Genomic DNA, 26,047 nt, shown 5'->3' on the forward strand with positions numbered 1-26,047 from the left:
TCAGTTATGAACAAGCAATCTAAACACAAAATAGTATGAATGTCTGGCTAAAATCACAGTTTACTTTCTCATTTACATTGGTGTTTGACCACTGTGAATATTCAAAGTACAAAAAAGAGTGGAGCAATTACAAAATAAGTAAAGTCACTAAAAATTTTTCAAATTGAACCTATTACCCCAAGAAAACATATTTTATGCAAAATAACTGATTATCATTAAATTACACATCGTCACTGATTAGAAATTTCACTTTGAGTTAGGTATTAAAATATAAATGCTGCTGTGAGCCGCCAAGCAATGACCCCCTCAGAGGGGGCCGTCGGGGAGGGGGCGCAAGGCTCCTAATACCAGCATGGGCCAGGGAGCTGTGTCCTACACAACTAGACTGAGAAACAACGGCTTAAAAACCGGGGGGAGGGGAGCAATAAATAAATAAACAAATAAAATATAAATGCTTGACGTGCAAAGTTACTCTCACAAATCTAATTTTACAGATTGGTGGCAGAATTCCCAGCAACTGGAGGAATACTTACTTCATGGCAGTTTTACACAGTGAATCTCCTCAGATATGTTACCTACTATGATTATTTTATTGCTTCCTGTGAAATCACATTTTGTATTTTTCTTATTGTCTTCACAACACAAGAAGCCAAAAAAGTAAAAGAATTTAAGTCTGCCTATTTCAAAAGTATTTGGAACTGGCTAGAATTACTATTTTTAGTGGTAAGTATATATTCACATGTATGATTGAAGGAAATCACATATGAACCCACCAATGAGAGAGGTGTAAAAGGCAGACGTTTTCTATTCATCAGGACTTATTTTGAAAGTTGCAAGTAACAATCATAAAATGAACTGTTACAGTACATACTAATGGTGTGCCTCCAAGAGGGAGAAGTCTTTTTTTTTTTTTCTGGTTTGGTTCTTGGGAGGAGAGACTTAGAGGAACAGGTGATTCCATAGATACTATGATTTAATATACACAAAGGTCTCCCCTACTCCAACTCAAAAACATACTCCTTACAGGGCTTCATGTTGAAAATTACAAATCTTTTGGGGCAAGGTCCTTTAAAATGTATTCTTCTATATTGCCAAAATCTGCTTTCCTCCTCACGCTGAATTTTGAAAAAATAGGCAGAAGACAGAATCCTGAAGGGAGGAGGTTTGAACAGCCAGAGGGTAAGCTTGTGGACACAGGACACCAGGATGGGGGAAGAGTCTCTGAAAGAAACTCCAGAGACTGCCAGTTCTTGTTACTAGAACATACTAAAATAAACGAAGATGTAGGGAGGGTAGGACAAATGGCAAGAGCTTGGTTTTAGGAACAATGAACAAATATTTCTGGCTTATACAATCTGCTCTTTCACCCTATTGGCCCTTAGTTACTACTTAGTAACTTAGTTATAGCCAATTTAGTACATAAACCGTCTTTCCCAAAACCAGATTGAAAGTTTCTCAGTCAAAAAGTGTGCCATCTACCTTTCTGGTATCCCCAATGTTTAACATAGGGCAGGCATAGCATTAAATGTTTAACTGTCGGAGTATTTCAGGCAAAGGAAATCAAAAGAAAATTTTTGTGATGGTTATAAAGCTCTGATACCTAAGATAACCTGGTTCTAAAATCTTCTTCTAAGATAGTTGTTAAAAGGCTCTAAAAGAGTTTATTATATAAGAACTGTAAAATTTTTTCCTTGTAGTGTTACACAGTGGAAATATTAAACTTTTAGGTAACGTGGTTACAAGGAACAGAAATCCTTATAGTCTAGTCAGAATTACACAATCCTTTTATACATTTGTGCTTTATGACTCAAAAAAACCAAACAGGCAAATAGATTAGGATGGCCAGGTAATGACTATTTTTCTGTCTTTGTGATGATTATGCAACGTTAAAATTCTATAAACTAAAACTTACTTACATTTATATAAAATCCTATGTCCTATCTCTCCCTCCTTTTTTGTTGAACTTTTGATGAACTTTTTGATGTGCTGCTTCATAGACTGCAGAGATTTAGAGGTCTCTAATTTAACCCTTCTTTTTTTCCTATACAGTTGTGTTTTGTGGCCGTTTTCTTCAATGTATACTGTAATATACAAATTTTTCTCTTACTTGGACAACTGTTAAAAAATACTGAAAAATATTCAGACTTCTATTTTCTTGCCTATTGGAACATTTACTACAACAATATAATTGCCATTACCATCTTTTTTGCATGGATAAAGGTATTCATATTTTATTATATTACACACAATACATATATTTTATTTTACTAGATATCAAAATGGGAACTTAAACTACAAAAAAACACCCTATCATTAAACACCTCCTTTAATTTGAAGCATGTTTCTTGTGAAATTAAACTTATTCTAAAAGTAATTACAATCTTCAGTATTCTATTTCAATTAATTCTGTTTCTTTTTCAGATATTCAAATTCATAAGCTTTAACAAGACAATGTCTCAGCTGTCATCAACCTTGTCCCGTTGTATCAAACACATAGTAGGATTTGCCATCATGTTTTTTATAATATTCTTTGCTTACGCCCAGTTAGGATTTCTTCTTTTTGGATCACAAGTTGATGACTTTTCCACTTTTCAAAATTCCATGTAAGCTCTTGTATAAATGTAATTATATTTTCCATTTGTAACAAAAAACTCATGGAAAGGTCTATGATAAGTAGTAACATAAGCTTTAATTAGTTTACAGTTGGTTTGATATTTTCACTGATGGCTAAATATCTGTCCCACTCAAAGTAAGGTTAGGCATTGAAAGACCCAAGCGGGTGATGATATCAGCTTTCTAAGTGTTACCAGGTCAAGTTGGTAAAATAATTTTGATTCCTCACTAAGAGTGGAAATTTTACCTAAGATAAAAGAAATTGGCTCCATGTCTCTGTAATATTTATTCCCTGGACAAAAGAAATCTTAAGTGTTTACTTTAGAGGGCTCCATCTTAGAATCCTTTTATTGGTATTGACATGATTGTGTTTTGCTGATCTGGCAAAGCTGTATTTTAAAAACAGCTTTATAAGCATAAACCAATCAGCAGGCAAAAAACTTATGAAGCTGATTAGAATCCCTAGAAACATATTCAGGCTTTTCTTTGAAAGTGAATAATTTTCACTTTTAAAAAGTGAAAAAGTGAATAAAGGATAGGTAAAGCAAGTTCTGTCCATATGAGAAAATTATGATAGCTTAAAATATCAATTGTCAAAATGTATTCTGTGAAATTTAGACCAAAAGTGGGGGGAAATGGCTTCATACTTAACTAAGTTTGGGAAATTTTGCATCACTCTTTAGGAAATTAGCAGTGCATAGCAACACATGGCTCTGAGGGAAAAAAAACACACAAAAACTTTCTTGACTTTAGTTAAGAATTCTCCGAGCTTACTTGTCCATGATCCTTTTAGTTGACTTTGGGGAAACTCTGGTCTAAAAAAATGTCTTAGGTTGCCCTCTTTTCATCATCACATGTAAGTTATTGAAGTACCAATAGTATGAAATTTAATAACATTTTTCTGAAATAATCCTTTATTAAGTCAGTAGTGGAAAGAAGAGTGGACTAGGAACCAAGAGGATATAATTCCCAGGATATAATTCTACTTTTCCAATTCTGCCATTAGCTATTTAAGATTTCTAGACCTTAATTTCTTTATCTGTAAATGAAGGAGCTAACTAAATCAGTCTCAGATACCTTCCCAACTTGAAATGACCTATAACCTGAGAAGTCTAATTAGCTTATCCTGAGTGAATGTTTGCAGTTCCAACAACTTCTTGGTCCTTTCCTAGGATCTTAATTCAAGTATTAATTAATAAAACTTAAGTAGTATTGGATATTGAATATAAATATAGTAATTTACAGAAATTTGGAAATTTGTATAAACCTGCAGACTCAAACAAAAAAACCTCTCTGGAGGAAGATGTCTTCGTCCTAATCCTCAAATTACTTCTACAAGTAATTTTTCAAATCTAATTTACTGCTCATAGTCAAAGATAATTTGGTACATAAGGGGGAAAAAAATCATGAGAAAGAACCAGAAGATACAACAGGAAACAGAAACAGACTCAGAGATTTCAGATATTATAATAGAATAACTAAGCAATACTATATTTAGAGAAATAGAACACAAGTCAGTATCTTGAGAGAACAGGATAGTATAAAAAGTGACATATTTGAAAAAGCATCAAACAGAATTCTAGAACTGAAAATTACAGCAACTGAGATTAAAAACCCAGTTGACAGGTTTGACAGCAAAATAAGACATAGATGAAAAGAGAATGAATAAAGTGAAAAATAGGTCAGGAAAAAACTATCAAAAATGTAACATAGAAAAAATGTTGGGGGGCGACCGGATGTCTCACTTGGTTGAGAGTGCGAGCTCTGAACAACAGGGTTGCCGGTTCGATTCCCATATGGAATGGTGGGCTGCGCCCCCTGCAACTAAATAATGAAAACGGTGACTGGACTTGGGGCTGAACTGCGCCCTCCACAACTAGATTAAAGGACAACGACTTGGAGCTGATGGGCCCTGGAAAAGCACACTGTTCCCCAGTATTCCCCAATTAAAAAAAAAATGTTGGGAGAGAGTATGAGACATAAAGGAAAGAATGAGAAGGCCTAATATATATTTAACCTGAGTTACAGAAGAAGACAGTGAAATAGAGGTCATATTTAAAAAATGCTTAGGAATAGCTTTCACCCAATCGTGCCACCAAATGAGAAACTGGGAAGTGATATTAACCACAAATGGTACATTATTATGAAACAGTCTGTTAGTTATTTTAATTCAATAAGAGAGAACTAAAAAGTTAGCAGGGGTATCAAGAAGTTACAAAGCAGTATTTTCATTCAGTATAACCCTGTATGCGAAGGAATCATGGTGTTCTTTTAGCTTGAAAAAAGCAAAAAAGGATAAACTAAGTTCTAATTAAGAGCAAAGTAACAAATACACTGTATTTGGATTACATTAAAGTAAAAGATTAATATGCAATATTGATAAATTAATGTATATATATATATATAATATCTAGTTCATATGCACTATTTTAAATTCTGTTAGTCTTAATTTACCACATATTTGACACTACACATTTCCCATGCTACTATATTAGTCTCCATAGCCATTTCTCTCCAGTTCCTATCTAACTATTCAGTAAATTGCTTAGGTTTTGTTACTCACATTATTATTTACACAGCAGAGATATCTGGTCACTTCCCTGATAGAAAAGGCTAAACGGAAGCTTTAGTTAATGAGCTAATTTCTGGGAAGGAGAAATGATGCCTTTCACTTGTCTTTTCTTATATAAACACAACTCAAGGATAAAAGATCAAATTAGGAACACTAAAACAGAACCTCTTATTCTTGTATACCAGAGAAGAAAAAAGATTTAATACGTTGAGAAATTTTGGTCTTGCAATTCAGCATTTCTCTTTGTCGAAGAGCATTACAAACCAGTATTAAAATCTGGATAAATACTTGAAGTATGATTTAATCAAGTCTTAGGCACTGGGGATAAAGTTTCAGATAACTCTGAGCCTAGGATTAATTCCAAGTAGCTGATTTCTCTGACCACATTTCCTTCCTTCATTGTTGATGCCCTATGTCCCCTTTTTGTGAGTGGCAAAAGCATCGAAGAACAAGAAGCATTTCTCCCTTTTGACTGACTGGCAATCATGCAAAGTATCTACATACTATTAAAAATTCCTTTCCAGGGGTGGCCAGTTAGTTCAGTTGGTTAGAATGTGGTGGTAATAACACCAAGTTTGCCGGTTCAATCCCTGCATGGGCTCCTATGAACTGTGCCCTCCTTAAAAAAAAGAATTCCTTCCCAGATTTCCCCTTAAAATAAAGAACTCACTTAATTTATAACATATTCCTGGTGTGTCTGGCAATGCCATTACAAATTATTGATGAGAAAATAAAATAAAACTTCAGGTTAAGAAATTTTTAATTCTACCTCTGCTACTATCATACTTATTCAATGCTTTAGTTTCTTAATATTCCATCTTTAAAATTAAAAAAAATGAAGATCTGTAATATTTTAAATGTTATTTCACATCAAAACCAAGCTTCCATAGTCATTGAAAAGAATAAAATAAACCTCGGGATAATATTTAAAGATCATTACGAGCACTTGTTTGAGACTCGGCAAGTGACAAATGGTTGGCATCCTTATTTTAACAGAAGAGGTGCAAACAGTAAACATGTCATTGATACTAGAAATTTTAGGGCTCCTGGGTCTAGGTACAAGTTGAAAATTACTTATTGGGCAAGGTCAAAATATTCTAAGCTTTAGAAGGGCACAGGAAGAGCTAAGGAGGTCACTGCTAAGAGCAACCAGTAAGCAGGTATCTCAAGATTCAAATATTGTAGGTAAACATTGGGTTCACATTGGTTTAAATAAATTGAAGCCTATTATTTTCTGGACTACCAGTTCAGCTATTGAGATACCTCAAAGTCTTGCCTTTAGGGGAATTTTCTACATCCAGTTTTATAAAATTCTTGTGCTAACATAACTAAAGCCAGAGAACATATGCCATATGCTGCTAAATACTTTCTTAGACACATTAACCCCACCAGCTGTCATGTATGTATGAAGGAATATAATATTTTATACTGCTTTTCTTTCTTCCCATCAAAGATTTTCACAATTTCGAATTGTTCTTGGGGATTTTAATTTTGCTGGTATTCAGCAAGCCAATCGTATCTTGGGACCCATTTACTTCATCACCTTCATCTTTTTCGTGTTCTTTGTTCTCCTGGTAAGAATGACTATATATGTCCCCTTTTTTGCTTACATTTTTCAGAATGAAAAATGAAACTAACAATTTAGAAGAAACTATGGTATCATTGCTTAGCTGTCAGAACACTTTACATTTATTAAGAATGGTGTGAATTACTAGTAATCGAGGTTCTCTAGTCCAGTGTCTAAACAAGTTGTCCCATGGAGAATGTGATCACAGTAGTTACCATCTGGGTGTTAACTGTGTGCCAGAAATGTGCTAAATCTTTTACACATATAATTTGAACATCCCAGGCCTCTCCAGCCTGGGACAGTAGGTATGAATTAAGCCATTAATATCCTATCCATATGGCAATGGCTTTTGGCCCTCATAGCTGAAAGCTCACACCCTGATGATTTTTAGGAGTCCCCAGGATGGGTCTCGTATGTGCTCAGGGCTAATCTGTTTGGCCTTCCTAATCAAGCAACCATACCCTGATAGTCAAGGCACTGCCACTGTCTGTCCTCCACAAAAACATTTTTTCTCTATCATGCGTAGCAGTTAATCCCTGGTGATGGCCACGAATCCTCACAGTAACAGAGCTGAGCCACAGTGAAAGGTGGAGAAGTGGACTAGGGCTAAGGAATACCCTCTCCACAATTCTGTTTGTGTCATCTAGATATCAGTAGTCGTAAAAGCCTTAGTAGGATTGTGCAATTAAACAGTTTTATAGACGTTTTAAAAACCAAAACCTCCCTTTATGAACATAGAATGACATTAATAGATTAACATGCAATACTGATAAATTAATGTATATGTAAATAACCAGTTCATATGCAGTACTTTAAATTCCATTTTTCTCATTTACCACATATTTGCCTGGATTCACACAGTACACATTTCCCATTCTACTAAATTAGTCTTCATAGCCATTTGTTTTTAAGCATCTGAGTTACTTTTTAAATTTAAATCATTTTACAAATTCCAGCACCTATCAAAGTCACTAACATTTGAACTAAATTTTTATTGAAATAATTATTTGAATATTTCTCCCCAGAACATGTTCTTGGCAATAATTAATAATACCTATTCTGAAGTGAAAGCTGATTATTCACTAGGCAGAAGACCAGATTTTGAACTTGGTAAAATGATTAAAAAGGTATGTCAAAGTCTTTTCTTAATTAGAATTCTAAGACAAATCTTATTCAGTTTATATACTCTTGTAGTGTGAATAACACTTAAACCCAAGTGGTGGTGGGTCTGGGGGTTTTAGAGGGGTGTTGTTGTTTTTTTTGTTTTGGCTCAGTGTTACTCATATTTGTATTATTTCACTACCAGGGCACTGAAGTATGCTCTCTGGCTTTAAAAAGGTGGCCAAAATTACTTCCGAGTTCAACGTATTAAACAGTAATTAAGCTATTTACTAAATACAAAGCACTGTTGGATATTATAATAAAAGTAATTCTTCCCTCTAAGTTTTCAATTTAGATGCAAATTTCTGTAAACAATCTAAACTCAAACCTCAGTGTGCCTGAGGTGTATCTTCCTCACTTTCTCAGTGTATCTTCCTCACTTTCCTGTTTCTGTTAATGGCAGCAGTTTTTTCTCAGTCACCCCAATTCAAAAACCTTGAACTTTGTATTTCTTTGTCCCTCATATGATCTGTTGACAAGTCTTGTGTGTTTTTGCTCCCATTTACCAGCTCCAGATTAGGGGCCTCAGGACTTTTCACCCAGCCTTCTATGTAATCACATCTTCTTACCTGTTCTAGTCTCTTTCCTGTGCCAGGCCAGCTCTGATCTTATTACTTCTCTGCTCAAAATTCTTCAGATCCCCAAAAAACTTTAATTAAAAAAAAACTAACAATTGTCACCCCAATAAACTTTAATTAAAAAAAAAATTCTTGTTTCCTTGGGCCTGTCAAAATAAGTCCAAATTCTTTACTCAAACATTCTAAAGCCCTTCTAAAGTCTCACAGTCCCAACATATCCTTCCTCTCATTTAACTATAAAATTTCTACTTTCTATGCGTCCATTTATAGCCTGGTTTTGAGCACAGTGCCTTACCACGCTTGCACTCTCTCCCTCCTCTGGGTCCCTGCTCATGTCCTTCTCTGACCCCACGTATATTCCCTACACTCTCTCACTGACACTCTGTTCTCCCTGACAGAGCAGAACCGCCTGTTCTCTTGACACCTACCTCCCTTAGAGCTGTACCAGAGTCACATGTGCCCATCTTTGCATATCCACAGCTCTAACCATAGCACTTCACATAGAAAACATCCTAATTGCTTTAGGGTTAGTGGGGTTTAAAAGCTGTCCAAGAACTTATCTGTAAAAGAAAACGATTAATATGTCCCCCAGTGAGCTTAATTATGGTTCTCTTCATCTTTTACTTCTTGATTATGATGTTACTTATATGCATTAAAGTGTTATCTTTAATGCAATAAATGTTACTAATACTTTTTCAAGTTTTTTTTTTTTTTCACGTTCAGGTGTGATGCCCATAAGTGCTGACAAGGTGAAAGAAGGATAATCATAGCATTTACCTCTACATTTCTTTAGAGTAGCAGTCCCTAGAGATAGGCATTCCATATTCCCTGTACATTGATCAAAAATTGACAATACAGGATATATTTTGATGAACTTTTTAAAACTTTTTAATTATGCCCAGAGTTACCACGATGTTCTTGAAAAACTCAAACTAAAGAAACCTCACACAGATGAAAACAGCAAAAAGTAAGATGACTTTAAACTTTTAATTTACTATTTTAAAGCTCTACATTACATGAGAAACCTACAATAAGAGAAAGGTTTTGATTGCAAAACCACCACTATCCAAAGTGCTAGTTCTAAAGGTGTTGTCAATATATCCAATAATGTGCCTCCTAATTTCTGAGAATGTCATGAAACTCTAAGCTAATTTAAAAGTAATATAAGGCATGATATGCCACTCAAAAAAGGCTTAACAGAAGTTGGACAGGACAGTAAAATCCCTCTAAAAAGGTAAGAAGCAATTTCAGTCTACATTAAGTGCATTTATTTAACTATCAAAATAAAAACATTTTTACACAAATTAAGAATACACTTACACTTATTGAATCAATTTGTTGTTGAAATGTTTCCCAAACCCAGACCTCTAACAATGGGTTTAATACTATGAACTTTTTTTATAGCTAGAGATATGATACTCTGGGGAACTTATCAATGACCATATTTTCCAAGTAATTAGTGTTATCAGAAAGAACAGAAATGCAATTCAGATCTTTACTATAGATCTGATTATATTTTGTTGGCATTTCCCTTTTTACTATCACATGCCTCTAATTTTTATTTTACATTCTCAGTATGAAAAGTGGAGATTTCGCTGAACGAGCCAGAAGAGAAGGCTTTGACGAAAATGTAAGATTTTAATTTTCTCATAAAGAAGTAATGGCTTTATTAGAAATACGCTTACAAAAAAGTTCTGATTAAGAATTGAAATGATTTGCTTTTTTTCAAAGCAGTAGTTGTTTGCCACCTCCAAATATTTCTCCCAGTTTCTAGATCCTTTCTTGTTTAGGTCAAATTGTTTGGATTCCAGATACTCCCTCTTTCGGGTGTTCTCAGCCAGATACCCTGGTCCTTCAACTGTACACTCACTGGGATAATCACACAGGGTTTAGTGAGTATAGTCTACTGAGACAATTATATAATTTTTCTCTTATAATCATTAATGTGATATATCACTTTAATGATTTTTTAATTTCAAAATTATGACATATATTCAATAAATGACTCTACATGTATGTGTTTAAGAAGTAATTATAAAGCACACAATATATGCAAGGAAAGAAAATGTAGGCCAAGGATTTTTATATCTAGCAAAGCTGTGCTTCAAATATAAAGGCTCAGTTTTGAACATGCAAGAACTCAGGGAATACTGTTATATTCCTGAGAGGTCTACAAGAGGATCAACTTCAACCAACTCAGAGATGATTGGAAAATTTTGGGAAAAGGACGGAGAGAGAAGGTATAAAGTAGAAAAACCTGACTGATTGGGTCATATAATAGCTAAAAGTTAAAGAATTATGATTAAGAGTTAATAAACAAGAAGAAAAAACTTTAGCATATTTGAGAGTACAATAATAAATAAAAAGATTATTTTCTAGGTTTTAAAACGCTTTTCTCAAATTTTAACATCTCTGGAATCAAGATGTACCTTATGGTTGACGGTGTGTCATACTTTAATTGGCAGCAATTTTTCCTAAGTGGTACATAAAATAATGGTAAATCTTACAACAGACTCCACATCTCAGATACAAGGATATATGGTAACATGATTGAAAATATAATTGGGTAGTAGAAGAGAAGGAGATGAGGATGAAGAAATTATAAGCTAATTTTCTTGTTGAACTTGTTTGGTTCTTTGTTGAGAGAACCAAAGCAAGAAAGGGAAGATCAGGGTGTATAAAAAGATACATGAATAAAAACAAATCATTTCTTTTTTTTTTGTTTTGTTTTCCTGGGAGGGCAAAGAATACCCACAGATGTACTTTGAAGTATATTTGCTTCAAAACAAATATATGCATTCCTAAAGGGCAAAAGCACCAAATCAAAAAAGAACAGAAAATATACTGCATGGTAAAACACTTAAAATACAACCATAAGACAATGTGACATAACTGTGACCAGATATATCTAATATGTCAGTAATGACAAATTAGGATAATTTACTTAAAAAGGAAATATTTTCAAATCAAATTACAAAACAACACCCAATTATATGCTGTATCCTAAAATACATAACCTAAAACAAAGTGATTCAGAAAAGTTAAATATAAAAGCATGAGCAAAGATATAATAGGCAAGCAAAACACCTCAGGGGACAACTTAATATAAGTCAAGGTAGAATTCTAGACAAAAGGCTCTAAATGAGATCAAGGGCACTTTATAAGGCTAAGATCAACTCTAATAATTATGATGATCTATGTACCAAATAACACAGCATCAACTTCCATAAGACTACTGGACTTATAAGAGGAGAAATACACAAGCACACACATACACACACAAAGAGACAGATCAGGAAAAATCAAAGGATAAAAAATGCGTACATTTTGAATAGGCAGTCTTACAGTTATGTATTAAACTCTGTACTCTCAGAAGATACACTCAGTTTTCAAAAACCCTTCATTAAAATTGATCATATACTGGACCATAAAGAAAACTTCAATAAATTCCAAAATGTAGTTAACATAGAAAAAGTTATCTGGAAACGACATAATAAAAATATATTATTGGGAGGCGGGTTATCACTTTGTGAGGGGTGTAAATGTTTAACTATTACATTGATTTTTACACCTGAAACTAATTAAAATATATATTATTAATGAAATTTAAAAAAATTTTTAACCAAGAAAGTTTTGAATTTCTAAAGAATTGTCTATTAAACAATTCTTTTTTTTTTTTGTATTTTTTTTTTTATTGGGGAAGGGGAACAGGACTTTATTGGGGAACAGTGTGTACTTCCAGGACTTTTTTCCAAGTCAAGTTGTTGTCCTTTCAGTCCTAGTTGTGGAGGACCCCTGCAGCTCAGTTCCAGGTTCAGTTGCCCTTAGCTAGTTGCAGGGGGCACAGCCCACCATCCCTTGCAGGAGTCGAACCAGACAACCTTGTGGCTGAGAGGATGCGCTCCAACCGAGCCATTGGGGAGCTCAGCGGCAGCTCAGCTCAAGGTTCCCTGTTCAATCTTAGTTGCAAGGGGCAGAGCCCATCATCCCTTGTGGGACTCGAGAAATTGAACTGGCAACCTTGTGGTTGAGAGCCCACTGGCCCCTGTGGGAATTGAACTGGCAGCCTTCGGAGTTAGGAGCATGAAGCTCTAACCGCCTGAGCCACCGGGCCGGGCCTATTAAACAATTCTTGAATCAAAGAGAAAATACAAAATGAAATCGCAGAATCCCAGAAAACAAAATGATAAAAAACATTATATAGTAGAATCTATGAGATAAAATCAAAGAATACCCAGAGGAAAATTAATAGTCTTAAATTTATAAAGAAAAATCAAAGACAGAAAAGAAAGTAATTTTAGTATGTGACTTAAAAAGTTAGAAAAGAATAAGGAGAAAACAGAAACAAGAAATAAAGCTAAAAGCAGAATTGAACTACAAACAAAAATTAGTATAAATAAATAAAAAGGCTGGTTCTTTGAAAAGACACCATTAGCCAACAAATGGAATAAGAGGGAGAGAAACGTACAAAGTAGAAAATTACAGTGGGGAAAATAATCAGGAAAGAAGAAATTTTGAAATATCACTAAAAGAAATTGAAGACACAAACAAATGGAAAGATATTCTGTGCTCATGGATTGGAAGAATACTGTTAAAATGTCCATACCACCCAAACCAATATACAGATTCAATGCAATCCATGTCAAAACTCCAATAGCACTTATCACAGAAATAGAACAAACTCTTAAAATTTTGGATGAAACCAAAAAAGACCCTAAATAGCCAAATCAACCTTGAGAAAGAAGAACAAAGCTGGAGGTATCATACTCCCTGATTTCAAACTTATTACAAAGTTATTGTAATCAAAACAGTATTGTATTGGCATAAAAGCAAATAGACCAATGGATTAGAAATGAGAACCCAGAAATAAACCCATGCATATATGGTCAATTAATTTATGACAAAAGAGCCAAGAATATACGATAGGGAAAAGACAGTCTCTTAAATAAATGGTGCTGGGAACCACATGCAAAAGAATGAAACTGGACTATTGTCCTACACCACACACAGTAACTCAAAATAGATTAAAGACTTGAAACCATTTAACTCCTGAAAGAAAACACAGGTAGTAAACTCCTTAACATCAGTCTTCATGATGATTTTTTGGATTTGACACCAGAAGCAAAGGCAACAAAAGCAAAAATAAACAAGTGGGGCTACATGAAACTAAAAAGCTTCTGCACAGCAAAGGAAACCATCAACAGAATGAAAAGGTAATCATAGCATGGGAGAAATTTTTGCAAATCATCTATCTGGTAAGAGGTTAATATCCAAAACATATACAGAACTCAGCCAACTCAGTAACAACAACAAAATCCAATTAATAAATGGGCAAAGGACTTGAATAGACATTTTTCCAAAGACAAACAGATGGTCAACAGGTACATGAAAAGGTGCTCAACATCAATAATCAGCAGGTAAATGCAAATTAAAATCATAGTGAGCTAGCACCTCATACGTGTTAGAATGGCTGTCATAAAAAAGAAAAGAAATAAGTGTTGGTAAGGATGTGGAGAAAAGGGAACCCTTGTGCAGTGTTTGTGGGAATGTAAATTGGTGCAGCCACTATGGAAAACAGTATGGAGGTTCCTCAAAAAATTAAAAATAGAACTACCATATGATCCAGCAACTCTACTTCTGGTTTTTACCTGAAGAAAACAAAAACACTAACTCAAAAAGATATCTGCACTCCCGTGTTCATTGCAGCATTATTTACAACAGCCAATACAAAGAAGTGTACATCAATGGATAAATGGATAAAGAAATATGGTATAAACAGTTCTTTATATACACAATGAAATATTATGTAGCCATAAAAAGGGAAATCCTGCCATTTGTAACAACATGGATAGAACTTGAGAGCATTATGTTAAGTGAAATAAGTCAGACAAATACTGTATGGTCTCACTTATATTTGGAATCTTTAAAAAATGAATTCATAGATAGAGAGAACAGATTGGTGGTTGCCAGAGGTACAGTGAGGGAGGGTTGAAAAATGGGTCAATGTGGCAAAAAGGTACAAACTTCCAGTTTTAAACTAAATAATCATGGGGATGTAACGTACAACATGGCGACTATAGTTAATATACTGTATTGCATATTTGTAAGTTGCTAAGAGAGTAGATCTTAAAAGTTCTCATCACAAGAAAAGGAATCTGTAACCATATGGTGATGGATGTTAACCAAATTTACTGTGGTGATCATTTTGCAATATATACATATATCAAATCATTATGTTGTACACCTGAAAAAAAATCACTAAAAGATTTTTTGTATATCTCTATGCAAATAACATTTGAAAAACTGAAGGTGATGAATTTTTCTATGAAAAGAAAATTTATCAAAACTGAGCACATTTTTAAAAGCCTAAACTATTCCATTCTGTAGAAGAAATAAACTCATCAAAGAACAACCTTCAAGATAAATCAGGCCCAGTTGGTTTCACAAGGAAATTTTACCAGATTTTTAAGGAATAATTTCAAGCTATTCCAGAGAAGAGAAAATGGAAATTTTCCAAATTATTTTTACAAAGTGACTATATAGTGACTCTAAAACCTGGCAAAGATTGTATCAAAAATAAACAGAAGATTAAGAAAAAGAAAGTATCACTTATAAATCTGGAAGCAGAAAACCTAAATAACTTTAGCAAACAGAATCTATCTAACAGAACAAAGTAATATATCATGATTCGGATAGGGTTCATTCTAAAAATGGAGATGGTTCAAAATTGGATAATCAACTAACATAATTCATTCTATTAATAGGTCCAAAGAGGAAAACTACATGATCATTTTCCATAGATGCTGGGTATTTGGTAAGATTCAACATTCAATCTTGAGGAGAAAACAAATCAAAATAGGAATCAATGGATACTTCTTTGATATGATAAAAACATTTATCTCACCCCCAATCTATCACCTTACTTAATAGGGAAACACTGGACATGTCAGAAACAAGACAAGGATACACTGGAGGGAGCAGCCAAAACAATTAAGAGAAACAAATTAGAAGTAAAAGAATCAAGAAGGAAATTGTAAAGACCTCTATTTGAGATGTGATTCCCTTAAGTTTTCTAGGTATACGATGAACTGAAAAAATGACAAAAGAGAATTCATAAAGCAATAGGAAAAAACAATTTACATAAACACAATGTCATATATACAAACAACCAGTTCATTAAAAATTATAGAAGATTCTATTTATAAAAGTGACAAAGTAGAAAATGCCCAGGAATTAATAAAAGTGTTTAAAACAAGATTAAGAAAACTTTTAAACATTCTGTAAAGACACAAAAATGCATTCAACCAAGTGAGAAAATATACTTACTACAATGTATTAGTCATCAGTTTCCTGATGTATTTCCATCAGGAAAATGGAAACCACATGTATTTCAAACAAAAAATTCACTATAGGGAAGTGGTTATTTAAGTATTGGAAGGCAGAAAAAGTAAAAACACTGAGGCAACTCATAAATAACAGCTGTATGAAGAAGCTACCACTCCCAGGGCTAAGGTTGCGAAAGGTGAGGTTATCAGAACCTAGTATCTGAGAGGAGGGCCCTGTGGAGCTCTTTCTTAGACCTCTGAGGGCACCCCCTAGCCCACCCACACTGGGGCTGATACTTTTGCTGGAGTGTGATGAGTCTGATTCTGTGTGTGCCAAAAGAAGCTGGACCGCTGCAGCATGGAGCCCACCATTGTTGCTAGAGCCAGAAGCAATACTGATAGAAAAAAAACAAAACCCTCTCCCCTCCATCCGCCAATAAGGCAGAACCTAACAAAGCTAGTAGCAAGAGTCGATGAATGAGTTTTCAAAGCCTGAGACCCAGCATCACATAGGAGAGTATAAGAGGGTAAATTGTGAGGTGAGACATTAGCTAAATAGTCAGCCCCGTTCACCCTTTTGGTGTTTAGTACACATTTGAACTTTCATAAAACGACTGTAACTATTTTAAGCTTCCATCTAATAAGATGGAACTATCCTTTATATAAATTCCTATCCTATCCTCAAAAAGGGAGAAGCAAAGTTCCAATAGTAATTGTATCCATCTCTGGGTGATCTTAAGACCTCTTCTACTCAAACCATAATTCCTTAAGAAGTTAATGTTTAAATTACAAAGTTTACTTTTGGACATGGAAGTATTTAAGAGGCACACCCTGCCCCTCCTCAAGAATTCCCAGGTTCTAATTATAGCCCTCTGACCATAGCACCCATTTTGTAGCAGCAACCAATTTCCCCTTGGTAACTGGGACCAACCACCTCAGTTGAATCTGTGCCCACGGGTTCAGTAGCCTGAGGAATCCCAAATGGCAAGGTGGTTGTCTCAAATTCTTAAGTCAATTGTTGTATCCCTTGGTGGAAGCGTCTATCTATGAGGTTTGGTTTCTTTGGACTTCCTCTGCTACCAAGTACTCATCAGTTAGGGTCCAGTCAGAAAAAAAACCACACTAGATAGGGCCAGCTCAGTGGCTCAGGCCGTTGGAGCTCCGTGCTCCTAACTCTGAAGGATGCTGGTTCGATTCCCACATGGGCCAGTGGGCTCTCAACCACAAGGTTGCCGGTTCAACTCCCATAAGGGATGGTGGGCAGCGTCCCCTGCAACTAGCAACAGGACCTGGAGCTGAGCTGCGCCCTCCACAACTAAGATTGAAAGGACAACTTGAAGCTGAACGGCATCCTCCACAACTAAGATTGAAAAGACAACAACTTGAATTGGAAAAACGTCCTGGAAGTACACACTGTTCACCAGTAAAGTCCTGTTCCCCTTCCCCGATAAAAAAAATCTAAAAAACACACACTACGTAGTTAGTTCAAAAGGAGGTGGTTTACTGTAAGAGCCAAAGTGGAACACTAAATTAATCCAGAGACAACTGTAAAAGGCAGCTACCACCTACAGAGAAGAGGTGGGCTAACTAGAACCTAGAAGCTTGGAGGAAATGTCCCCAAAGAGCTGCTGCTCTGCCTATGCTCTGCCTACCACTTTCCGGCGAGTATCAAAGAAAGCTTCACAGGAAAAGTGGTGGTTGAGATAGGATTTTTGAAGGATGAGTCGTTTATCAGGCATAATCTATTCATATCCATATTACTAATGCTTCCATATTATAACAGGCCTGGTCATTTAGAAATAGTTGTGGGATCAACCACTTTTTTAACAGCACATTAAAAGCATTAGTAAATATGTCAAAATGCAGGTGCTATAATGTAGCCAAGAGAAAACTGGAAAGATTGAGAGCCGTCTTATCCTACTTTAGATATGTCAGTTAAAGACAAACACTGTCTGGTAAAATAGTTTCTGTGACCAGAACAGCACACATTTACCCGGTAAACAACGTATTAACTTAGGCATCACCTTCCTCTCTGAAGAAGGTAATCAGAACCTTACATAGGAATCCACTTTGCTACTACTGTTAGTGCTGGAGCAGGGCAAGAATCATGCTCAGAGAGGTGTCTTTGAGTCACATCTGGATGCAATGTCTCCTTTCCCTCCCTTTCTAGAGCTGTCCCTATTTTCCACAATGTACGAAGCATCTTTTCTAAAGTTGGGACAAAGGTATTGGGACACCAAAAAGAATGTGGGTGATAGTGAGGGCAAAGCACAGGAAAGACTCCTTGGGATCAGAGAAGGATGCAGCCACAGGAATTTTCTGGTACAAGCAGTTTATTTGGGGTATGTGCACACATTAGAATGCACCGATTGGTGCAGTAATTATGAAGTGGGGGTTGGGGTGGTTAGGTAAGACTGCAGCAGTCTGGCTGAGAAGCAGCTGGGAGAGCAAATATCCACAGATGTACTTTGAAGGACATCTGCTTCAGTAAAGAACATGGGTACGGAAAAGAACATCTCCGCTTTGGCCAAGTGAAAAGCAGGAAGGAAGTCAGCTGGAGATGTAGAGGGCAAGAGGCAAAGAAACAAGAATAAGCTCATAATTAAACAATTTTAAAAATCCCCTAATTCTGCCCACCAGTTCTAACACCAGTTCCTCTGAAGTGACTCTGCTGATGCGGCAACCTAAACACTGGGGGGACAAAAGCCAGTGGGGCTCAACATCACAGCCCCAGAGAGCAGAAGGGAAGGTTCTTGACCCTGTGAAGCTTGTGTGCCAAAAACTTACAATAGAGAAAAATTGAGATTGCAGCTTATGCTTTTCCTCTAACTTGCCAGGAGATTCAAAGTGCACAGCAGATGAAAAAATGGAAAGAGAGACTTGAGAAAAAGTATTATTCTACAGAAATTCAAGATGACTACCAACCAGTCACTCAACAAGAATTTCGCGAGTAAGCGCTGGCTCTAACCAGGGTACCCGGGGATTATCGTGATATGGGGACTGGGGACATGAGTTACACACATTATTTTCCTGAACCCAGAACCTCATTCTGCTAAGATGCCACTTCAAAAAAAAATTTTTTTTTTACCCAACTTTAAACTGAAAGCACAGGCTCCATTTGTTTAAATATAAGGTGAAAGTGAGACCAATTGCTTTTATCCTTACAACCCTAAATAACAAAACTACCATTTATACTTGATATGTGTAGCAGATACCGTTCTCCACACGGCTTTAGATTACACCCATAACTGGTCACATTAAGCCTGTTTCAGGAGCTTAAAACCCTGTCTTCCCAATCTAAGCATTTCACAATAGACACTAAGAACACGCTGTCTCTTGATGCAAAAAAGTATGTTACTAACTCATTCTCTTTTAAATTATCCTCTAGCCTCTTTTTATACACTGTGGAGCTGGAGAAAGAATTACACTACATCAGTTTAAAACTGAACCGAGTGATGAGAAAGGTTTCCGCTCTACCCTACTGAGTTGAGTGGAGGTGAGAAACTGATGCAATCATTAAACATGCCTAACAAAGATTTATCCCTGTATTATTTCCTAAACTTGTCCCCATTTCAGGTACACTTTAAAAAGCACTAAACCACCTATCATCAAACTATCGTTAGGGTCAATAATCATCATCAAATGATTTCCAGGAACGACGTGCCCCTGAATGGGACTCACTGTATAATCCACGATTCACATAGAGAACTTTATAGTGAATTATTATTAAATCCTAGGAATATGAAGGAAAAGTACAAAATAATGCTGTTCATAAGACAATAAGTAGGTAAAAACAGTTTTCTCGGTGTTCCACAAAGTGTAAAGAACTATTGGTTCTGTTCTCCATGCTTTGGAGAACAAAGCATGTACCATGTACCATGTTCCAACTTCCTCAGACCATAGATAAATGCTTAGGAGTCTGTAAAACTATCATATAATACCCCAAGTAAAATAATCTCACCTCCATTGTTCCCAATTTTAAGTCTCCTATAAAGCTAAAGTGTAAAAGAACAAACTACCCAACCACCTACAGAAACTTCATTAATATCTTCACACTGGAAATTCATCTAGACAGTTTCTAACATAACGCATCTGAAGTTTCGCAAAAGTGCTTCCTTGACCACTTTAAAAGCAAAATACATTTTAAAAATCAAAGAGCAAGGTAGGAGTACCCGGGTTACAAAAAGTTAAGTTGTATTTGAAAAGTGTAAATGAGGGTGCTGCAAAAACCATTTGGATGGTTGGAAAACTTCTGTATGACTGTCATTTTGGAAATTGGAAGTAAACGCTTCTAATTTCTTTAGATTACATAAACCCTCCCAGAAGAACTATGTTCTTAGCCCAAGCAATAGCATTTGACCATAGTATTCAACTTCCACAGGGGCGCTCAATATGGTCCCTGGATTTTAAAACTGGAATAAAGGAATTTTTAAACCTACCCACCTTCCTCGGACTAAGCTCTAGAGGTTGTACATCGTTTTCTTAATAGGATAATTCACTGCAACAAGAACTGCTAACTATTCTCTGCATCTTCTCCCTCCGTTTCCACAAAGCAATCAACCAACATGATCTTTCCCTGTCTTACCACTCCCCAGAGATGCAGTCAGCCAGGTGGTTACTAACCCTGCTGTCCCCCCGTATGGTCCCAGGTTGGGGTAATTCAAACAAAGCATGGAGAACAGTAAGACATGGGAACACTTGAGGTCTCTATTTTTCCTTTTTCAACATCTAGTGAAAAAACAAACACACACACACACATTTACAATCACTTAGAACATTAAAGTTCTTTTATTACAAAAGTCTATACAATGAAGTGCCAGACACAGCAATGCAATTATACCGGTGGTCATATATATCTATATATTATTTGTATATAGATATACAGTTTTACTTATACCAAAGTAAAACTATCACAGACTGCCTATTTCTACCACCTACTGATCAACTACGACACACAATACTGTCACATAGCATAAGTGCTGCCATGCCACTTTTATCTACACTACTTGCAGCCAAACATTAACAGTGAATAACCAACATCATGAAGCAGCTGTTAATTCTAAAATGAAACCAGTCAGGCCACTGACTTATAAAAATATGGTACTCATATAGATTTAGCATTATAAAGAAGGAATATATTATTTAAAACATTTAAATAGTGCATATGGACATTTTTGCATGTGGTATATAAAATAAAACATTCATATAAAACAATACACAGTGCACGTTAAATCAGATGTTTGGATATACTCCTGTCTGGAGACTGAAAGAAATTAATTAAATGTACACTGCATGATGGATTCAAATCAAAGTGATCTTTTGGCATTTTCAATTTCACTTTTCTAGGTATACATTATGAATAACCTAGCTGTATCAAAAGGAAACCACACGAAAAGGGCTGGATTTAGTGCTTTATTCCCCAACTACATGTTCACTACCAATGAATATTCCCTCCCTGCAAACAAGGCATTGCACACACAGGTGAAATGTGAAGTACTAAAAACACTACGTATTATCAAGCTACTTCATGTGCTTACTATGTAATAGTGCCAGAAGTCTGAGGTTCATGCTTCCCTCATCTTATTAAAGGATGTTGCAAAAGTCCATTTTCATATGGAACAAATTGTTAATATTACCTAGTTAAGAAAACCATGCATGAGTCACTGCATGCAAAACATGGGCACAATCAAAGTGAGACACTCATCAATCCAAAAAAGCACTAAGAAAAAAATTAACACTTTAGATTAAGCCTGACCGGAATATGCTGTTAATGACTGTTATATTGTTAGCACAAATAAAGTCACTATCCTGTGAAAATGATTAGCAGAATGATTCAAGGAGAGTACCTGAAGAAAAGCTATGGAAAGCCAAAGAAAAGATATGCTTCGAGTACATGACAAGGGGCATGCCACTACACATCTTTTAACCAACCAGCTGTTTAAACAGCATGTGACTGAGCAAAAGGTGGTCCCTTTAGAGTATGTTTTCTTCATGGATTTTGCTGATTAGGAGGGGAAAAAAGGATACAACCCCCCAAAGGTACATGTAAAAATGCAGTGGTATAGCCCTTGTTAAGAACAGATTTACTTCAGGCATAATGATTCTTTTGCCAGTTTAGGCCCATTTGTTTGAACACACAAATCTGAGCACCATCTGAATTCCTACATACTGACATGGCTATTTGCTCATATTATCTGAAGGTGGTAGGGGGTGGGGAGGATGTAGGATCTGATCCAGACAAATCACATCACCAGCTGATAAACAGTAACTGAGGAAAAAACCAGTAACTTAAGTCCCATAGGCAGCATGTGATATGATTCAGTTCTGTGTGTTATGTGTGATGTGTTTTCACTATCCCATAATAACCAAGGTCACTTTTTGGTCTACCCTCTGTTATCTTCATCCAGGAGCTGTGTGACCACTGAATTGCAAAATTTTGCTACCATACTACCTGTGAAAAAGTGTCGCTTTGGGAATTAAACAGAAATGTGTTCCACAGGACTTGAAATTTCAGTTGATTTTGGTTTTCTAGGAAAACATAGAACACAGTTGCATATGTGCACATTTATAGGCTTTTCTTTCAAATTTTCAGTCATTCTGTAAGAAAAAGGCAAGTGAAGAATTCAATGTGAAGATTTTCCTCTCAATTTTCTTCAGTAACGAAAAAAATAATAAACTTGGTAATAACAAAAAGCTTGTATTTCCAAAGTTCTTGAAGTTGAAAGGATAAATAAAATACTAGTCTTTTGCTAACAGGATGGATGGATCTGTAGTACAAAACCATGAAGAAAACTGGATGTTTGCTAACGAGGACAGTCTGTGGTTAATGTGGAACACTGTGCTCCCTAGAGAGGGTCTACCACCTCCCCCATCATTTCTCTAGTGGCACCACAACCAAGTTACAAAATGAGATGCTCTGAGTGCCTGACAACATGAACCAAGTACACACGATGACAGCTTCAGGGAATACAACTGATTTTAGGCTGTTTTCAAGGAGCATATTTTATATGGATTTTGAAGAATCTTGTTTGCTGATAAGAACTTCAAGAAGCCTAAGCTTGGCTTTAATTTTCTTGTACTCCCTGTACTCCTCAAGCACTGGAACTCGATCCTCTTTCTGGGCATTCCTAGGGGAGAAAATAAAAATCTATAATATTCTAGAGATCATCTGGAAAACAAAGTCCCAGAAGTTGTCCTAATGTGAGACACAATGTTACCAAACACAAGTTCAAATAAAAAAACTGCAAGAAAAAAATATTCGGCTAATTCCCCTATCCCCAAGGAACATTCCTAAATATTTCTATTTTTGATGGATTTCTCCACTGACAGATTAAATGATGCACTTATCAATGATCAATACAAATAACTAGAGGTACTATTTTAATAAGACATACACTGCTAGACTATGTCAGGTCTGTGAGTATATACTAAGTGCTGGAGGGCTACAATGACTCATTTCATACATTAACTGTGGCTTCAGTGAACTGAGATATAAAACATCTTACCTGTAGCAAAAAAGCAGTTTCCTCACTTTATGTTAATGACCCAACGCAATCCAGTTTAATCACTAGGTAAAACTCAAACCATCCTAAGAATAATCATAAGCAAAGTTTCCTTCCAATGAGACAAAGAATTAGAAGATACTTGGAAAACGGGTTCCTGCACTTGAGATATTTTTTAAACCATTTTGCCAACCTATATAGAAGACTCTCAAGTTAATTTAAAGTAAACACATTTTGGAATTTGTAATATAGCCATTGGCTTGGTAAGACTACTCAGTTACATGAAAAACTTTTCAGAGACCTGAGATAGCCCTCATTTCTGGCCACCATTTGAATTAGAACATATTTTTCTTACCATGTTTCCCCAAAAATAACACCTAGCTGGACAATCAGTTCTAATGCATCTTTTAGAGCAAAATTAATATAAGATCCAGTTTTATATAAGACCCGGTATTATTCTATTATATATTTTGTATTGTATTGTATTGTATTGTATTGTAATTGTATTGTTGTAATTAATTGTATTGGTGTTGTATTGGTATTGTATTGTATTGGTATTGTATTGGTATTGTATGGTATCGGTATCGGTATTACCCGATCTTATATAAGACGTGGTCTTATTTATATTATAGTAACATAAGACTGGTTCCTATATTAATTTTTGCTCCAAAAGACGCATTAGAGCTGACTGTCCGGCTAGGTCTTAATTTTGGGGAAACACGGTATTTTTAAAAGAGCCTCACTGAGTCAACTGTGCATTACCCAGTGAGATAACAGCCACTTGCCATATTAGATTATAGGAGCCACATGACTGCCACCATTACACTCCTTGGAAATGGACAGCCTGGAATGACCAATATACAGCTTAAGCAGCAATGATCTCAGTATAAGAATTCAAACTAATTGAAGATACCACTCATGTTATGGGACCCTTTCTAAAAGGACAAACATCTCATTCCACAAACGCTCCCAAAAGGGTGAGGATGTAGAACGAAAGAACATAAAATAGTTGCCCCCCAAGACAACCTCAAAATATTTTACCAGATGTTGTTTACTCCAGCTCTGACTTTTTCTTGCTATTAATAGCAGAGCTTAATAGTATAAAGCAGGGGTGTCCAAACTGTGGCCCCGCGGGCCAACTGCGGGCCAATCCATTTTTAATTGGCCCGCAGCAAATTCCAAAAATATATTTAGTTTACTTAAATAAACCAGGTGATGCAATACATACTTCACCTCGAGTGAGTGGCCCGGCTGTTTGTATATTTTACCGCATATGGCCCTTGGTAAAAAATGTTGAAAAAAGTTTGGACACCCCTGGTATAAAGGAATGATTTTTTGTTTTATTTTCAATGCTAATATCCTTACATGCACAATTTATTTCTATTCCTATATATTTCTTTAACATATGGGCACTTGTGAGTTTAAGGAGAAAGAAGACTCGATTCTGTGATGCTTAACAAACCTTCCATTTTGTTGATAAAATGCTTCTTCAAATTCCCGTAATGTTTTACGTAGTTTCTTTTTTTTCAGCTCTGGCTTTCCAAAGTTGTTCCAGTAACTCAGAAATTGAAATGGGAAGACAACATATTGAAAGGGTACTGTTGATTCATTATGTTCTTAACAGTGGTTCGAACCCTGGCTGCAAACTAAAGTCAGGTGGGGAGCTTTCAGAATATACCAATGCTCTACCCTGGACCAACTAAATCAGAATAGCTGCAGGAAGGTCTCTGCAGTAGGACTTTAAAAAAAAAAAAAAAATCTTCCCAAATGATCCTGAAGTGAAGCAAGGGCTGAGGACCACAGTCAGACACCATGTCAAGTAAAGAAGCTGACGGAGAACATACGAACAGGTAACTCTCAGCTGGTTCCTGAATTTTGTTATGCAGCAAATGTAGGATTTTAGTTTTTAAAATTTTCAAAAACACACTAATGTTTAATTTTAAAAATGTGAATGACAACATATATTTGTAGATCACATTTTTTAAAAAGGGTATCTCTCGAGCGTTGTATTAATTCCCTCCAAGTGCTCAATATTTAACCTTGAATTTCTGGGCATATAAATTTTATCATATAAATAGGCTAAAATCACAAATCAGCATACATACATAGAAGCTGCTCGAGTACTTGACAATCGATGATCCAGAGCCAGTTTTTTCTTGATTTTCTTCTCATCAGATTCTGAGTTCTCCAATGAAGACTGTGCCTGTACAGCAGTTTTCAAGATATCAGTTAACTCAGAGGACAGACTAATACCATCTTCTTCTTCTTCCTAAAAAGATATCCAAACAGGGAATCAAACATGCCATGACTTTTCAAGTTTTCCTTTAGAAAAGAGGAGATCATGTATTGATTTCTCTTAAGGACTACCTTGATTTCTTCAAAAAAGTGTGCAGTTTCTCCTTCTATAATTGGCTGTAACATCTGACCCCTTCGCTTGGTAGATGGAGACCCCTGTAACCATCAACATACAGATGGTTTACAATTTAAGTATTTAAGTTTTCATGGAAGCTTCATTTCGCTTATAGAATAGATATTAAACTTTAGTTCCAAAATCCTAACCAATTGCTTTTCATTTTTTAAGAATTCCTTGGTAAAATATTTTTTATTATATGTTTTTCTTGTTATATATGCACAAAAGTGATAAGTGATAGTTTATGTCTAGAAATATTCTAAAAGAGTTCATGCAGTAAATATTTTTTTAAATTCTAAATATACACATGCATCGATCT

The 26,047-nt window shown here is 35.6% G+C and overlaps 2 protein-coding genes across 2 annotated transcripts in view; one reads left to right on the top strand and one right to left on the bottom strand.

The window, feature by feature from the left end:
• The window catches only part of PKD2L2 (polycystin 2 like 2, transient receptor potential cation channel), a gene marked incomplete at its 5' end in the record, with an annotated part of 28,124 nt that extends 8,700 nt beyond the window's left edge, over window positions 1-19,424 (top strand). The window contains 9 exons of the mRNA XM_081036209.1: window positions 495-723; window positions 2,050-2,220; window positions 2,422-2,603; window positions 6,639-6,759; window positions 7,778-7,879; window positions 9,394-9,458; window positions 10,067-10,121; window positions 18,654-18,743; window positions 19,205-19,424. Of these exons, the coding sequence (XP_080892335.1) occupies window positions 495-723; window positions 2,050-2,220; window positions 2,422-2,603; window positions 6,639-6,759; window positions 7,778-7,879; window positions 9,394-9,458; window positions 10,067-10,121; window positions 18,654-18,743; window positions 19,205-19,306 (1,117 nt within the window). The 3' untranslated portion in view covers window positions 19,307-19,424. The remainder of the gene's footprint in view (window positions 1-494; window positions 724-2,049; window positions 2,221-2,421; window positions 2,604-6,638; window positions 6,760-7,777; window positions 7,880-9,393; window positions 9,459-10,066; window positions 10,122-18,653; window positions 18,744-19,204) is intronic.
• Window positions 19,425-20,583: 1,159 nt separating this feature from the next.
• The window catches only part of FAM13B (family with sequence similarity 13 member B), a 68,645-nt gene continuing 63,181 nt past the window's right edge, over window positions 20,584-26,047 (bottom strand). Inside the window, 5 exon segments of the mRNA XM_081035626.1 lie at window positions 20,584-22,943; window positions 24,781-24,842; window positions 24,844-24,876; window positions 25,420-25,587; window positions 25,686-25,769. Of these exon segments, the coding sequence (XP_080891752.1) occupies window positions 22,820-22,943; window positions 24,781-24,842; window positions 24,844-24,876; window positions 25,420-25,587; window positions 25,686-25,769 (471 nt within the window). The 3' untranslated portion in view covers window positions 20,584-22,819.

Source organism: Rhinolophus hipposideros (assembly GCF_964194185.1).
Source record: "Rhinolophus hipposideros genome assembly, chromosome: 23".
NCBI lineage: Eukaryota > Metazoa > Chordata > Mammalia > Chiroptera > Rhinolophidae > Rhinolophus > Rhinolophus hipposideros.